Genomic DNA, 18156 nt, shown 5'->3' with positions numbered 1-18156 from the left:
TAATGATATTGCATATTTTTACATGACTGTTCCCATCTCTATTAACAGCAATAAATTCCAGTAAAGCCTTCTTTTAACAAACATGAAATACTTGCTATCACTCACTCAGTTAAGATATAAGTAATATCTCCATCAAGATTTTGTATAAAGAGCACACTTATAAGAAATCCTATTTACTGTACAGAGTGCAACAAGAGATGTGTCACTTCATGATACCTCCAGGTTTGGTTGCCACACTGATATTTCCTGAGGCCGATGGTTCCAGGCATCTGTCTGATCCAAGAGAGAAGCCTGCCCTGGATAAATGCTGCCTGCCATGGCTGGTATTCCATGAGAACCAGGGTAGCCAGACACCTTTGGAGGGGGGTGAAAAACCCAAAGATAAAGTTACATTAATAAGACCTATCCTTTCCCATAATTAATAGCTTCCACCACCCAAGGAAGCAATATGAGAGTGCAGAAATGACTCAATTCAAGCAGTCACTGAGAGGGAGGAGGGGAAGCAACAGCAGAAGGAAGCTGAGCCAAAATATGAGACAAAACCCCCTTTTTTGTCTTTAAGGATGCCTATTGTAACTTAATAGCAACTATTTGAGAATAACTATAAGGGTATATATGTATACCTATATATAACTTCTGAGGATAACTATCAAAACAGCAGCATTAGAAAGCGCGTTTTAACCTCTGTCAAGCAGATCAAAGTCTTCTGATGACCAAAGATAAATCTACTGATACATTTCAAAGAGCTACACATGCAAAGCTCATACTCAAGTTACCAGGAGCCCGCAAACATCACCCTACAGAGCCATATAAAAACACACCCTCTGCTGCAGGTTACAAGCTTAAGTCTCAAGTGTATGTAATTAGTGTGCTCAGCTGTGTGGCCTGAGAACGTCTCCACAGGAGAATCAAAGTAGGTTTAATAGTCTGAAGTCGTCATTAAAACAATGAAAGCCTTCCCCTCCCCATGGAATAAAGGAAGTCTCAACTGAGCCTGCTCTATGTGACTAGCTTTGAACAAACCTGAGAATGCTTAAAGTACTTTCGTGACAACCTTTTGGTTTAAATGTCTTCAGCAGGCTTAAGAAGAAAAGCAAAACCTCTGAGTGTGTGATGTGGTAGATCTAAAGGCAGCTATCAGCCAACAGAAAACAGAAATGGGTCAGAGAAACATCAGGGAGCAGAGGATCAATAAGCCAAAGAAAAGCCCAGTCAAAGCCGGTTTGTGGCGTAGCACAAATGTTAACACGAACACCACATTCCTTTGATAAATAGGGAAATGTCTGATGTGTTTCACTGCAGCCTCAGGAATCTGAGATGAAAATATTTGCCATCTGGAGGAAACCTGCCAGGCTCACTTTGGGATTTGGTCTGGTGTAAAACAAAACCCATCGAACACAACGGAATGACTATAAACTGCGCAAGGAGCGAACCAATGCCACCAACTGCAACTGAGTTATAAACCCCACACAGCAAAAGACACATGCATGGCATTACAAATATAATACCTGGTAATGATTTGGCTGTACCATGTGCTGTGGACTTGGATAAAACCCTTCACTGGATCTCGGACTGGGGTAACCAGGCCTACTGGGCTGTAAATGTAACGGAATTGTTAGTCTTTAGAAACAGGAAACTGGAACCAGAACATTTACAGGTGGTGCATCACAGCAGCAAGCTCAAAAGAAACCCTCAATAAACACTCTAAAAAGACTAATATTTCTTTTAAACAACTAAAATAAAGTTTTCCTCCATCTTTACTTGGAAATGGCTGGATTATTTGCAGGTATGTCAATAAACAACACTTGCTCTGTCAGTTCTTTGTGTATATTTAATTGCTTGCACTAAATGACCCGCTCTGAGCTGTTCAACTCTAGAGACAGCATCAGCTAAGAACATAACTCTTCGATCACGTTTCCAGGTGCAAACAGAGCAGTGTTTCTAAGCTTACAATGTGCAGCACATAAAGGTTTGCCATTAATTTGTTGCTTTTGTGCCTGTTCCCAAAAGTAAATTCTTTTGCTTCGGTCTGAACACAAATCAAACTGGTTTAGCAGTTTGCATAGCACAAGTATTTCCATGTGCTAAGTCTGAGGGTTAAAGTTAGTTCTGAGCATTCACTTCTGTGTAACCAACTGGCTCGACATGGAAGGTGCTTTTGATCATACTCTGGACTCCATGGGCACTTCAGTATCCACGCTTTGGTTCTGCAACCCGTTCCTAGCCAAGAAAAAACAGGACAGAACTAGCTCCTATTAGAAACAACAGCTAAAGAACACCTATCAGGAGCCTTTAACTGATTGTCTTGCTTTACCCCTTCAGGAGAAAGGCAACACTTTACACACAATAAAACGAGATGTATAATCACAGGAAAGCAGGAGGAAAGACACCAGGAATTCTGACAGCACTATTACAGGAGCCTGGTTTTCCATGCATGTTGAACAGATCATCCTTTTGCTAGGGCAGGTACAGGAATTTCACACTACTGAAAGAAGTAACGTTGGGAAATGTTGCTCTGAACAACAGACTTTCATCTTCCAAGCAGAACTGCTCTGTTATTTTGGTTGATATTCACCTCTAACGGTGTACATATGTTTATATATGTATTTTTTGTCTGAGTAAGAGTGCTGCTGTGTGTTTCAGGAGTAGTAAAAGCAACCAAAGAGGGAAAAACAGCCTCCAATCGTTCTGCAAATGGGCTCCTTCAGTCCTTCTGGTGACCAAAACATTGCTTTCAGATTGTAGTTTTATCATCACTTCACGAAAAATGTCAGCATTCTGTACTAGGATATTTCCTGTCTTAGGTTTCTAATGGAAATCACTGTGAATACAGGCAACATCATTGTACAAATTGTGATACCTGTGAATCATTTGAAAATGTGTAGTTTAAGCCTATAAATAAACTGGGGTTTAAAACCTGTAACAACCGGAAAAATTTATAATGAATTGTTGGATTTAAAAATCAGTTGTCACCAATAGAAAATTAGACAATAACTTAAGAGATACTCAAAATCTCCTATCCATGAAACTCAGCTTGTTCAAATGACATTTGTATGTGCATCCAGGTTGGACGGGGCTTGGAGCAACCTGCTCTAGTGGAAGGTGTCCTTACCTATGGCAGGGGGCTTGGAAGTGGTTGAGCTTTAAGGTCCCTTCCAACCCAAACCATGCTCTGATCTATATTTTACACAAAAAATACTGTATAAAAAACCTAACCAACAACTGCATTGCTCAGACAGTGAGGATGTATTGACCCACTCAGAAAGATACGCAGTGGTAGAATTAATGTCAATCTTAACACATCTTAACACACAGTCAAATGTTTGAGTTTATACATCACACCTAAAGCTCTAAAGATAATGTCTAATATGGCATAGCTCATATATTACATTAGTATAAGGTACTTATTCATATACTACATTAGTAAAAGGTACTTATTCTGTTTGGATTAGCCCCAAAGCTTCAAGAGTAAATAAATTCTTCAAATAAGGTTGCAATAATTAAATAGCACATTGTTTTAGTTTATGCAGTTTATCTGCTTCTGTAACTGGGAACATTATCCATTTACATATACAGCAGATCCTGCTGGTTGATCTCAAATGAATAAAGAGGTTGATGGATTGTTTGCTGCTTTTAACTCTGAAATGAAAGCAGCAATTCCACTGCCCGTATTTCCTGATTGCCATAAAGCTATCAAAACACAGAACCAAGCCTAGAAATCTATCAGGCAACAACGTGGGGATGGGGAAACAGGACAAAAGAGGTTGCCTTCCTAGAACGGCTGGGGATGTGTGCGACAGAAGATGCCACACGAGTACCACTGACACCATTATTGGTGATCAGGATGCAGATAATATTCCACATTGCAGTGGTGACTGCATAAAATGAAACGCTTCAAAATACAGGCTCAATCCTTTAAAGTGCTAAATAATTCAGATGAGGAGACAAGTTCCTGAGAGATGAGAGCGCTCAGTAACTGGTGAGGTTAAGACTACCACAGCTGCAGAACACATCAGCGACATACAAACAGGACAGACATGTAATGAAACAAAATTAAGTGGAAACTAAGCCACAGAAGGTCTTTGGAAGCAACCCCCTAATTTTCTGTCCAGAGTAAGGAAAATGAAGTTAGTTCATTTCTATCCTCTCACAGATGTGTTATGAATAAACACACTGGTCTGGAACTCGCTGCTAATGTTTTGTGAGTGCTACAAGAATGAAGACAAAAAAGCCAGGAAACAATTTTGTGGCAACTATGGTAGGCTTTTACAAGTTAAACAACAAGAGACAGAAACTATATGGTAATATAATATTATCACATAATGTGATATCATAGCATGGATCAGTTCTAGTAACAGTTCCACGTAGAGCTGGGTCATTTCAGGCAAGTATTAGCGGATGATGACAAAATTTGCCGTTGTTTGAATGAACCCATCAAAGGAAGCTTTGAAGCAACACACACACATAACTTGCAGGCTTAGCTACCTTGGGAGGAGCTTCATCTGATCCTCCTGAGTCCCAGGATACTGTGACTTGCCGCCTGGATTCCATTCTCATTCGTTCTTCTTGCTGCAGCTTCTCTTCCTCCAGTATTGTACTAAGAAAAACGTATTACAGTTAAGTAAAACTCCAGTTCCACGCCTAAGAAACCTCTCCCCAGAGCTCTCACGTTTTCAGACTGATGAACACCATCCACCAAAGCGACTGAGCACTGAAACACAAACTTCACTTGTTAACAGCTCTTTTGATGTGTAACTACAGAGAGAAACCCTCAAAGACAGTAAACCGAGCGCTTACTTGCATGAAAAGTTATTTTACACAGAAAAATAATTCTACTGAATTGCTGCAAAGGTTCAAACCTCAAAATGTCCTTTCCTGACACTCAAACAGAGCTTCAGATCACTGGGATTTTGTTCTCTTTTAAGCAAAGCAGTCACACACACACACACACACACACAGAGTTTTAAATACGATGTTCTCAGCTCTTACATTTTAGCCCAGCCAGGAACACATTCAGCACACTCATTTAGCAAAACAGAAATAGCTGACGGTATTCACGCCGCTTCTCAAACATTCGGGTCAAAAGGCTCCGTTTTCAACAAAGCAGAAGACAGCAGTAAAACTCGTTTGCTACTTACCACTGTTCTGACTATTAAAAAGCCTGTTTGAAGTCCAACGTGATACGGCTGCCCCCACAGCCAGCCTCCTCCCAGCTCTGCTATGTGGATTATTAACGTTGGATATTTGCCATTTGAAAACTACTCAGAATGAAGCTTTGGAAAGAGGGAGCTGCAAGTCCGCTGGAGCTGCACGCTACAGGGGTAGTCTGGAGATGGGAGGATTATTTACACATCGCTATCCCCCAGGGCAAAGATAATCCCGGGAAGGAGCTATTCCAGCTTCTTTATCGCTCCAGAGTTTCCAGAAACAAAGCTAGGTCCTGAGTTTATAATCTCCTGCTCAGTCTGCTAAATAACCACCCAGAATTACTCATGCAGGGGGATGAGATCAACTACAGCAATCTATTCTAATCTTGGAACTTTGCTGCTTACTTCAAGAATAAATTCCTGCTTGGCTGGAGACAGGAACTTTGCTTTCCCCTACTCAGCCAAAACACCAAACTATCTATGCCACTTCTGAAAAGCAGAGAAGTCATCTCGTCTCACTGCAGCTAAAGCAAGTTTACAAGTATTGCTGCAATTTCAATCCATCATTGCTAAAGGAACACAAGAATGTGAAAGAAAAACAAAATCAGACGAGTTATTTGCAAAAGACATCTTGATAAAGCTACCAAAGAAACAAAGCTACAGGGAACTAAAGAGAGAAAATCCTTCTATTTTACCTCTTTCTTCCTCCAGAATAAGGAAAATGCAGCGTTCCCTACTTGAACCCATAAAGAACTAGCAAAAAAACACAGTTTCAAAGCTACGTCACACTTCAGCCATTCAGCATGCATTTTTATGTAGCACAAGAAATCAGTCATAGCGCATCCATAGCCACGAACCATGATTATGATCTTTCAAGGAATACCACGAGATTTAAAGAAACCCACAATAAAAGACCTCCATCCAGACACTGCAGGAATAAACCCCAGCTTCCTAACAAAGCTGTTGACACAGCAGTTGCTCTCATCCGAGCAAAGGAGTGGAACAGCATTCAGCTAAAAGCAGCCAACTATATTTAAAGATGGCTTACTGACAATCTGGGGCCATGGGTCTAACTTGCCACACCACAGTCCTGCTTTTCCATTAAAAGGAATATAATCCCAGTATATATCTGCCTTGCTATTGAAGCCATTTTATCTACAGTGTCAAGGTATTCAATATAATACCATTAACTTAAATCACATCATTGGAAATGACATATTTCTACTGCAATAACTTCCTTTTCATACTACAGGCTCAGCTTTTTGCCTTACAACCCTAATTCATCCCATCCTGCCCGTGCCACTGGGAGATCCTTTCCTCAGCAAGGAGCCTGGTCAAAGGCTCATCAGCTGCAGCCAAATTTGTACTCGGATGCCCTTGAGTACTGCTGACAAGGATATAAAATAGAAATGCCTCAGAGCAGCATTACTTGAAAAAACACAAGGAATATAAATGACTCACAGAAACAGCTTTGTTTTTCCAAAGGGAAGACCAATCCATAGAGGCAGGAAAAGCGTGCCAAGAGATATTTCTGACCTTTTCTCAGTGCAGCTGCTCCAAGTACTCTGAACAGTTTATTAGGATTTGCAGAAGGTCAGGGAAGTCAAATCTAGGCATATTTTCCCAAACTGAATGTATTTTTAGCAGCAAAAAGGAGCAAGCAGAGATTCTATTCATGTAATGGCTCTAGTAAATCCTGCGGTAGATCGAACTTAACTCATCCTCTTGGCTAGGTTATGTCTGATGCAAAATCTCAGCTATTAGAAGTTTGTGTAACTGATAAACTGCTTTAACTTACAAAGAATCTCTGCATTGAAACTGTCATCGAGAAGGAAAATTCTACTGGGAGATTCAGGAATAGCTGAAGTACCAAAATGTACCCTTATATTTCAAAAGGCACAGCAAGACCACTGTTTGCTGCTGGGGTGGTGCAGGAGCCCACAGGAAGCACTGACCCCAAACAAGCAGCTCATTCTTTTCTCTCTGTAGTCTTCAGCCATCAGAAATGCAAAGCTGGATGCAGAGGAAGAGATTTTTGAGGACTGCTCCAATTTAAAAGAACTTTCATATGGATTAGGGATTATTCCTAAAGGTCACTATCAAGGAGCAAGAGGCTAATGAAGCATTTTACAGCCTCCAACACGCAGTTCAAGTATGTGTTAAAGTATCTTCTGACAGGATGCCACGAAAGGAGAGGACTCAAACTGCCCCCACTCTAATCAGTTTTGTTTCTTTAATTTATAAGAACATTTCAGGACCTCCATCAAATGCAGTCACACAAAGGCTCAAGTCCAGTTCTCAATTATCTGTTGTCACAGAAACAGACTTGAAAAATATGAATTGGTCTTTTTCCCCCCTTTTTATTCTTTTTAGAGCTGCATTTAATGTGATCCACAGCACTGGGATGCTCCTGTTAAAACCTGCGCTTCTTCATCGGTGACCAAGAGAGCACAGTCTCAGCACAGCAGTGATACCACTGCTGCTCATCCTGCTATTTTTAGGAAGAAGGGTTAGTGATAGGTACCTTGAGCAAAATCCATTCAATGATGCTGTGAAAGTGTCATGTAATTCCATTAATTTGAAAGCTCAAATTAACCTTCAATGCAAAATAACCACCCCAGTTTTAACAGAATCACCATCCAAAGGCACATTCAGGGCACCACAAAACAAGCACAAATCTGGGAGCTGACTGTTAAGGAAGCCTGAGAGTACCTTGCTGCTACCTTAGCACACTTGCAACACATTGAACGTAGCAAAGAATATATTACATTTAATAATACAATGATGTATGGGAAGTGTATGGTTACAGTGAGTGCATGATTATAGTATAGTAAGTGTATGGTCACAGTAAGAGCCCAGGAGTTACTCTGAAGGATAATGCTGTAAAAGTGATACTGCATGACCTGGGTACACTCAACACTTTGCAAAGGGCCTTTCATATTATTTACCATGCAGTGCAAGACTAAAAATCTCTTCCACACCACATCAAGGCAACACATGCTTCCTGATGAAAATACCCCAGATGCTAACCCTGGCCTAGTCAGTGATGGAATCACAGGAGTAGCAGGGTAACACCTCATTTAACTTCACCCCCACAAAAAAGAAGGATCCTAGGATCACAAGAGGAATCAATTTTGGAAGTCCACAATTCACCCATTTGCTTCGGTGTTTGCTGTGAAGATTCACCCCTATCCACTCTGGACAGATGAAATGCTGTAAGATATGAGGGCTTATTACTGCTCTGATAACACTACATAAATTCAACAGAAATCAGCATCTTTGCATTGCACAATCAGCTGCAAACAAAGTTTGTGCAAAGCAAATGTTACTATGGAATGGGAAAAGCAACAAATAACAGAGAGGACATGAAATGCTTATGCTCACATCAGTGCTATTGCAGATGCAGAAAAGAAGTTGTTTCCCAAAGCCATGGGCTTTTCCTCATTAAGACAGAGGTGCTGTATCACTGGCTTCAAGCAAACAACTCAGTCTGCTCTAAGCTTGGAAAGAGTGCCCTGGATGGGATCCAGAATGAGCAGCAGCAGCAACATCACACAGACAAGGCCACCAGGGAAATGACTTGTTTTTGCAAGTTCATGGGAATTGGGAGTTTTGAAACACAATCTTTCCTGGCTGCCTCAGATTGCCTCATCATAAGGGAATTGGCAACCTTTCCAAGCAGAGCCTGGCTGTCTGTGAGCAGAGCAAAGAAGCCCTAAGGACAAGCCTGCTGCCTAGCTTCCAGGATAGAAATGTCACCAGCTTGAAGTGGCACAAAATGCTCTGCTATTCTGGTGAGAAGAGAGCAAAACCTGGATTTTAGGGTTGCTGTGGCCCCAGGAGAGAGGCTCTCCTCCAAATAATGCTTCAAATCTCCTATGACTAGAAGGGCAAAATCCCCATCGCCGTGGTCCTTTTTTCATCTGGAACCAGAGCATAGTTTAGGTTGGAAGGGATTCCTGGAGGTCTCCAGTCTCCAATCTCCTGGTCCGGTTGCTCAGAGTGTTTTCCACTGAAGATTGGAAAGCCTGCTAGCATGGAAATTCCAGTCTTTCTGGGCAACCTGTATCAGGGCTTATCCACACACTGGGAAACGTTTGGGTTTGTAACCAGTGACAGTCTGCCTTGCTCCATGTCTTGAGTGTTGGTTCTCGCCCCTGGGCTGTGCATTCTGAGGAGAGGCACGCTCTTGGGCACTGATCTGCATCAGTTTATCACTGATCAGTGATCAGTTTATCTGGAGACACCTTTCCAACATAATTCACCTTTTTCTTTCCTTCCCTCTCCAAGTGTTGCTGCCTTTGCTCTAAGTACAGCCTACATTTATTTCACCCCCCAAACACAGCTACTTTTACTCTGGATTCACTCATCGCCTTCCCTTGCTGGTGAGATGCTCTCCCTGGATAAGTTTACACAGCATCTTCCTAATCACACTTTTAGGGCTTCATTCTTCTCCATGCCATCCAGCTGTAAATTATCAGGTACAATCCAACTGCAAATAAAGACTCTTATTCTTCCAGAGCCAAAGAAAACCCCAAATGAATTGCCAATTTCCACCTATGACCCAAATCACACAACTGTGTCATACCTTTTCCTTGCACTCCTACCCAGCCCTACCATTCCTTCCTTTGTGGTTAGCTCCACACAGTCAACAGGATGATATGTTATTTACGAGAAGAGCTAAGTCCTCCTCCAGCTATGTAATTTATTAGTCTACACAGGAGCTATCACAGGAACAGATGGTGGAACCATATGAAACTTTAAGAAAGAGGAACAAAATGAAAGGTAGCTAAGGTATCCATCCAGCAACTCTGAAACAGCATCACAATTATATTACAACTGTCCCTTATTTTAACCACTTATGGATCATCTTGTACCATGAACATCCAGTGACAGCACAAAATGACACTACAACAATGCCACAAAGCACAACTTTGAAACAAGATGTAAGACAGGCCCGAAGAATTCAGCAATGAATTGCAGCAAATCCAAGGATTTACAGTTTACAACACCTGCATATTGTTTGAAGCTTATATTGACTTAGGCAAAATAGATACTGAGCACTCATAAGATACCCAAAATGGTTACAAATATCAAATGTGTCTGCACAATATCTCAGTCATGTTTCAAAGTTCAAATATCACTCCCATTCTGTGGCTGGTGAAGTACAGACATGGAGACTGGAATAAATCATTGCAGAATAAAGTAGGGTGTGAATTTAGACTGGCCTCAATATGTGTGCTCACAGTTATTCCAAGATAAACATAAGATAGGCTATATCCTGGTTTACTAAGGACAAAAGAATTCCTAGTTAATGATGCTGCCTTTATTGCAGGCTCCACAATTAGGCAGACACAGTTGCCACAGGGCAACCAGCGTGCTACATATGTGATTAAAGTAACTTTCAACAGCACTCACTTAATGGTTCATTTAGTTAAGAAACAATGTTTCTATCCCAAAATTGTCCACTGCATGTTTGACAAGGTAGGGAATGCCTCTGAATCCTTTCTATCCCCTTCCCCAAGGACTGCAGCACATGTAGCTAACCTTATAACTGCTAGCAGAATCTGGAGTTCTTCTTGGGATAGAAAGGTGATTCCTATTTCCAGTTATCTGAATTTATTGCCTAACATAATCTCCAACAGATAAGGTCTAGATTTCCAAGAGAGTAGCAACAACCTGGCCTTCTGAAGAGAAAACTCAGTGTATTATGCCTTGCATTTTCCACAGGAAGAAAGTAACAGAAGATAGAAAAGAAATATTTCTGAACAAGGAAACGACCTTTCCGAAGTATAACCCTACCTGAGTTGTGCTTTAAGTTCAGTAAACCTGGGTCGTCTACTAGGGTCGTATGCCCAGCACTTGGTCATAAGGCTGTAGAGGGTAGGAGGGCAGTTTGGAGGCATTGGGAGCCGCTCACCGTTCTCAATTCGCCCAATCACATCATTGTTCTTCACTCCCTGGAAGGGCTTTACCCCATGCATTAGGATCTCCCACATACACACACCTGAGAAACACAACAAAAAACATTTTCCCCACTGTGAGCAAACAACAAAACCTGTTACAAAGACACAAACCCCACTTTTGTACAGCCTGACAGTGGGGTTGCTACTGAAACACCTAACTGGGCAATCAATTTTGACTTACCGGTTGGCAGCAGAGAGGAGCAATGTGCAGTGAGATTACACCCGCAGCATCAACCTCAACTATTTATGAGGAAGCATGACCCACAGCTGGCTCACAGCAGCCTGGCTTCACATTTAACTACCTTCTGCCTAGAGTAAATCAGAAGGGTTGCTCATATTCAAATCTACTTTTTTTATGAGGCAGTAGGAGCTGTGTTTGCTTTTCCCTTTGACTAGTTCCAACCGGCTTGTTTCGACACGTAGAGCCTATTTTCCCTTTGAGGGTGTTTTAACACTGGCACTGATCCCATTTTTTTTTTTGTACTGACACTATGTAATAAAGCAGTTTCTGCTGAAACTATGCTAAAAGCACAAAGGGAAAAACGGTCTGCCAGCTCAGGACTGGCCAGAACGTTCCACAGGCTTCATTCTTCCAGCTGTGACTGTACGAGAGTTTTCTTCAAACTAAAATAAACCTGAAAAGTTCATTTACTGAGTTAAAATTTCACTTTGTAAGAGGGTGAACTCTTACTTGACTGCCCTGCTCTTAATTCAAGCCTCCTCATCTCTGTCCCTTTACATAGCCTATCCCTGTTCTGTCTGCCCGGAAACATCAGTCTCAACCGGTTTGAGCACAGGTGATCAGATCCATTAAAAAACTTGCACAGTTAGGAAAAAAGATCAAAGCTTCAGGATATTCCCATTTACCCTGATTTTTACTCAGCTTCTGGTCCTACTTTGTAAGCTAATAGGAGCTATTAAGTAGGAATCTAGCATTAAAGATCTGGGAACAGGCAGGCTGATCTATGCTTTAAGCAAGGAAGAAGGGATAATCACCATGGAAGTGAAAATATAAAATAGAAACAGCGCAGAACAATGGGGTAACAGAAAGAAATCAGAGGGAAAAACAACAGTGAAACACTCATGTCCATTATGACTATGATCTAATTTCCTTGTACCTTCATCTCTGTCAGCTTCTTACAAGAGGCAAAAAGGCACATGAAACTTTACGCTTACTGAGTAGAAAAAGGAAAGAAAACCACAGAAGAGCTGGAAAATGTGCTGGAAGAAACTGGATTTTCGGAACACATGGTAAAAGCAGTGCCAAGTATCTGGAAATGATTCATTTACAGCAGTTAAAATGAAACACCAAACTTCAACAGGACCCTTAGGAAGCCCCACTGGCGTTCACTTACCAAACATCCACACATCGCTAGCTGAGGTAAACCGTCGGAAGTTGATTGACTCTGGAGCCATCCATTTGATAGGTAATTTTCCTTTGGAAGCTGCAGGGAAGGCAAGACAAGGCAGGCTGTTATTCCTAGCAGATTTTGTTCTCAGTGCAATAATTCACAGGCAAACCCCATCTCCAGTGAAGCACCTCAGCTACCAAATTTTGGACAAGAGATTTCTGCACTCTCTGACCCGCTGGTAGTCCTTGGTCTAGAGAGAAGAGCAGCCTAAATATTCAGACTGAGTTCCTTCAAGTTTTAACTTAATTCTTATTTCCACATGTAGCTACTGCAATTAAGAAGGTGCTGGCACCAAATCTGAGGCCATCACAATATCTCCTTGAGGGAACAGGTGTTTTAAAATGACTCATAAAGGGCAGGTTGTTTGGCCTACATCAAATGACGAAGAAGCAACAAAACCTAAAATACCCCCCAAATCTCCCAGTGAAGCCCCCAACAATAAACCGCAAAAGCACAGCAAGTAATGATCATGTCAAAAACATTCCCCCCCTCTTAGCAATTAAACCAATACAGAGCTCACAGTGATACAAGAGAAATGAAATGCATGGAACTGTAAGAGGACAGACACAGGATATTTTATGACCGAAATTAGAAATGAATTCAAGATTAGATTTATGAATGCATGGTTTCATAATATATACCATACTATACATCTCAAACAGGCTTCAGATGAGGATAATCTTCTAAAACTCATGAAGAAAGCACTGAAAGCTTAACCTTGAAAGCAGACTCTTACCTACATATGAATTTCCTACTTTTGCAACTTAATCAGACCTTGCGATTCTTCTTCTTAAGCACGTATTCAGGACTTTACCCTCATCTAGTAAACTGTTGACTAGCTTCCCTTTCTATACAAATACAGCAGCTACACCAAGAAAATCTAGTTAATTCCTTTTGACAACAGCCTCGGTATTGTGAGAAACAATTGTGTTCCAACTGCCTGGAATAGAAGGGTCCAGAGCATCAACTTACCTTTATAGTAAGTACTATCTTCCATGTATCTGGATAAGCCAAAGTCACCTAATTTCACACAGTCAGTGGCAGATACCAGCACATTTCTAGCAGCAATATCCCTGCCAAACAGAGGAGACATTATTTCTAGTAATTTAAAAACACAAAGGGGTGAAATATCATTTCAAATACTAAAACCCAGAAGCATCAAACTCCTTTGAGAGGAGCTTATGATTTTTCTATTTGTGGTTTGGGTACATATCTAAAGGAAAAGACTAAGACATCCTTGCCTACTGATCCTGAGAAGACTTGAGAAGACTGCAGAATGCTGCAGTATGTTTGATCCATATAAGCAGTAACTGTAACCATCAGTGTCAATGTCAGAAGAAGTGTTAGTCATCTATTTAAATATCAAAAGAGAACAATTGTTGACAATTAGAACTGATGGACAGCACAAAATTTGCCTCCTGACCCTGCAAAGTTTAAGATCTCAAGAGGCTTTCTAATATGAGGCTCAGTTTTTAGTGATGCCACAGGGATTATGAAGACAGGCACATTCCCAGGTGAGACAACCTGCCTTGCATGTGTCTGTTGAGCCTGGATTTCAGCAGGCTTGACTAAATCTTGACAGCCTTTGCTGTGAGCAGTGAAGGCAGTACAGCCAGCTGAGCAGTGGAACTTCCTCCCATTTCAGTGTGCTATGAACAAGTTGCATTTTGGAAATATATTGCTGGAATTAAAATAAACAGCTTAGGTTGGAAAAGATCTTTAAGAGCATCGAGTCCTACCATTAACCCAGCACTGCCAGGTCCACCATGAAACCATGTCCCTAAGCACCACATCCACAGGTCCTTCTAATACCTCCAGGGAGGATGTCTTCACCACTGCCCTAGTCAGCCTGTTCCAACACCCCTGCCCAACTTGGTGCATCTGCAAACTGACTGAGGGTGCACTCGTTCCCCTCATCCATATCACTCATAATGACATTAAACAGAACTGGCCCCGATTCTGAGCCCTGGGGAACACCACTTGGGACTGGCCACCAACTGGATTTAAAACTCCATTCACCACCACTTTTTGGGCTCAACCATTCAGCCAGTTTTTTACCCAGAGAAGGGTATACCCATGAGCAGCCAGCTGAAACCCAAATATCAATAACAACCTAAGGGTCTGTTATTTGCAGTGTTTTAATATCTATATCTACCTATATATACATACCTAATACATATGTGTTTGTATGTACAATACATACAACACATCTACAGACTTTGAATGTAAGTATTTAAACACAAAGCAAACACTTAAGTTCAAAATTAAACAGTTCATGATAACTGGACGCCTGCGAACTTTCAATTGCACACAGCAAGAGGCTAAAGCCAGCCTCTTCTCCCTAGAAAGCTCACGCTCAAATTCAAGGGAATAAAATTCCTAGAAGGAAATTGAGGTTCAATTTTTAGTTAAGCGAGTTCTTGTATTTAACAAGTGTTTTGTTTTCCCTGTCCTTTACTCAGGGAACCAGATGCCCCTTTTTTGCTTTGCTATATTGGGAAGGTTACAGCTGACTCACAAAGCAACAAGGCAGCTCAAATCTGTTCTAATACCCAACCTCATCTCCAAGTCACTCCAGGAGTGGGCCAGCAGGTGTCACTCTTGAAAAGAGTGTGATTTTGGTGGCAGCATCCGAAAGAACAGCATTCTAACACGGAGACTGCCATAAACCAGCTTCAATGGATTTTAGGAGTTTCCAAGTAATGCTGTTGCACATTCATCAGATGTCAAGGAAAAGAAACATAAAAGGAAGGCTTCAAAGAATCTTAACTATGTGTTGTGTTTGTCTTCACTTGGACAAGTGTATCTGATAGCCAGAATGATGCCAGCCAAAATCCAGTATCTTGGACACCATGTATTCATAGAAACATAGAGTCACAGAATAGTTAGGGTTGGAAAGGACCTTGAGATCATCCAGTTCCAACCCCCTGCCATGGGCAGGGACACCTCACACTAAACCATGTCACCCAAGGCTCTGTCCAACCTGGCTTTGAACACTGCCAGGGATGAAGCATTCACAACCTCCCTGGGCAACCCATTCCAGTGCCTCACCACCCTCAAAGTAAAAAAATTCTTCCTTATATCTAACCTGAGCTTCCCCCGTTTCAGTTTTAACCCGTTATCCCTTGTCTTGTCACTACAGTTCCTAATGAAGAGTCCCTCCCCAGAATCCTTGTAAATCCCCTTCAGATACTGGAAGGCTGCACTGAGGTCTCCATGCAACCTTCTCTTCTTCAGGCTGAACAGCCCCAGCTGTATTCCCTAAAATCCTGATCAGTTCCATACAAAAATACACACATACCCATATATATATATATAATGTATGAAATCTTACCTATGTACAAATCTTTTGCTCTCTAAGTAGGCAAGTGCTGTGCTAAGCTGGTAAGCGTAGAGTATCAGTGAGGCCAGATCCAAGCTGTATTTTCTTACTTGCAAAAATGATCTCAACTTTTTGCATAAAGAAGGAAGAAACAGAAAGAAGTTAGGACAAAAAACCCCACAAATTTGAACAAGGCATATCTCAAACTGTAACGTTTCCACGAGCATCAGTGGCAATGCCTTCCCTTAAGACGGGATGAGAAAACAAAATCCCTTGGCATGAAGGAATTTGACTCTGGGTGAAACTCAAGCAGATTCTTCTACATGAAAACTGTTAGCCAAACCAAACAAGAACATCATCGGGCACTGCTTTCAGGCTCCTTTTGAAGAGCAAAATGATGATGCTGCTTTTCCAGAGAGTAAAGCACTGCTGGACCTTTTATGCACTCTTTCCTTGGGAACTGTGCATGTTTCTGGCTGAACTGATTTCAGACCAGACCAGTACATGGCGAATCTGAGCACTGATTCATAGAACCATAGAATAGTTAGGGTTGGAAAGGACCTTAAGATCATCCAGTTCCAACCCCCCTGCCATGGACAGGGACATCTCACACTAAACCATGTCACCCAGGGCTGTCCAACCTGGCCTTGAACACTGCCAGGGATGGAGCATTCACAGCTTCCTTGGGCAACCCAGTGATTAGATCAATATTCTTTTGGAAGCATTAATTTTAATGTACATTTGCTAAAACATCTGGATTTAGCTCAGAGATAGCCAATGTCAATGAAGAATACTTATAAGCTGTATTCCCAGTATAAAGCAGTTAGGACCTAACAGAAGGTGGCATTAGAGTCTATAAACTAAAACAAGGCTTTGAAAAGTGATTGGGGCACTGGAAAGGAAATCAGTGATTTCTTGAAAGGAAATGACTTCACAACAGGTTTTTCTGCCCAGGTTGGGTTTTTTTTGGACAATGCGCTGCAGTTTGGTAACTGCAGTGACCAATGTACAATGCAGTAAGAAATGTCACTTCAGCTCATGTTTACAGAAACACGTGGCTCAAAGAAAACAAAACAGGTATCAAAACTGAGATCCAGCTTTGTTTAAGCCATTCATCCAAAAGACATAATAATTATAGAATCATAGAATGGTTTGGGTTGGAAAGGACCTTGAAATCATCCAGTTTCAATCCCCTGCCATGGGCAGAGACACCTCACACTAAACCATGTCACCCAAGGCTCTGTCCAACCTGGCCTTGAACACTGCCAGGGATGGAGCATTCACCACTTCTGTGGGCAGCCCATTCCAATGCCTCACCACCCTCACAGTAAAAAACTTCCTCCTTAGATTTAACCTGAACTTCCCCTGTTTCAGTTTAAACCCATTGCCCCTTGTCCTATCACTATCTTGTCTCAGGCCTCTGCTGCAGAAATTGTACAGAAAAAAAACAGCAAGAAATTCAGTGTTCCAAGGGGAAAAAAACAGTGTTACTCAGGAAGAATAAAGGATGTAGCATAATTGCACTTCTAGACGGTATGTTTGAAAATGCTGTTTAAACGATACTGCATTATCATCATCTCGACACAGGTCATGCTCTCACTCTGGAACAGTAACTGAATTCTCTGATAACCATGACTACATCACTTTGGTATGAGCTGATGCAGTTCCCTCAGTGGAGGAGTTGGGTCAAATGCTGCCACTCCTGTTTCTGAGTCTGTAACTCTACCAACAAGTACAATATCATGTTTGAGGAGAGTGCCTTTGTGTTAGTGCCGTGAAGTGTTCCTCTCAGTCTTTGGTAAAAGTATCTGTGAGCTAAAAGAAGACTAAAGTTGCACGAGGACTTTTCATACCTCTCCAAGTGTACAGAGCTCCATGATTATCCACACTGGGTTTTCTGTAATAACTCCAATGAGCTTCACAATGTGAGGATGATCAAACTGACGCATTGTTACTAAAGGGAAAAGAAATAAGTTGGTGTGTTACAGAAAACCTTTTTTTTTCCCTTAAATAATCAGTTAAGAAGCATTTAGTCTATCACCAGAAAATACAACCACAGTTCTACAAAACTGCTGCAAGGGATAATATCTGGTCTGTGGGCAGTAGGAAACACTGCTTTAGCAGTACTGTTCTCCTGCTGTGGAAGGTGCAAGTCAAGTTAGGCTCTAGTTCTCTTGCCCTGCTATTAATCCAGTGTACAATCAATTAACCTGTGCCTTTCTACTGAATCATACAACAGAATGTAGAATAGTTTGGGTTGGAAGGGTCACAGAATCATAGAACAGTTGGGGTTGGAAAGGAACTTAAAA

At 41.5% G+C, this 18156-nt stretch overlaps 2 protein-coding genes across 28 annotated transcripts in view; one reads left to right on the top strand and one right to left on the bottom strand.

The window, feature by feature from the left end:
• DENND3 (DENN domain containing 3) overlaps positions 1-18156 on the top strand; it is a 410308-nt gene that overhangs the window by 113764 nt on the left and 278388 nt on the right. The gene's annotated exons all lie outside the window — the stretch shown is intronic.
• The window catches only part of PTK2 (protein tyrosine kinase 2), a 201502-nt gene that overhangs the window by 19592 nt on the left and 163754 nt on the right, over positions 1-18156 (bottom strand). For 25 of the 27 annotated variants that reach the window (XM_061447653.1, XM_061447654.1, XM_061447661.1 and 22 more), the window contains 8 exons: positions 17701-17801; positions 15860-15975; positions 13498-13598; positions 12469-12558; positions 10950-11154; positions 4486-4597; positions 1509-1595; positions 217-354 (listed from right to left, as the gene is read on the bottom strand). In XM_061447653.1, coding sequence (XP_061303637.1) covers positions 217-354; positions 1509-1595; positions 4486-4597; positions 10950-11154; positions 12469-12558; positions 13498-13598; positions 15860-15975; positions 17701-17801 — 950 coding nt within the window. Of the gene's footprint in view, positions 1-216; positions 355-1508; positions 1596-4485; positions 4598-5138; positions 5823-10949; positions 11155-12468; positions 12559-13497; positions 13599-15859; positions 15976-17700; positions 17802-18156 lie in introns of those variants that run through there. The other 2 variants (XM_061447662.1, XM_061447663.1) reach the window with 2 other exon arrangements.

Source organism: Pezoporus flaviventris, unplaced genomic scaffold (genome assembly GCF_033815535.1).
Source record: "Pezoporus flaviventris isolate CSIRO_AGI_PZ_B2104156 unplaced genomic scaffold, CSIRO_AGI_Pfla_v1 ptg000007l, whole genome shotgun sequence".
Classification (NCBI taxonomy): domain Eukaryota; kingdom Metazoa; phylum Chordata; class Aves; order Psittaciformes; family Psittacidae; genus Pezoporus; species Pezoporus flaviventris.
The sequence above is the reverse complement of the archived record's forward strand: the minus strand, read 5'-3'. Positions and strand labels throughout refer to the sequence as shown.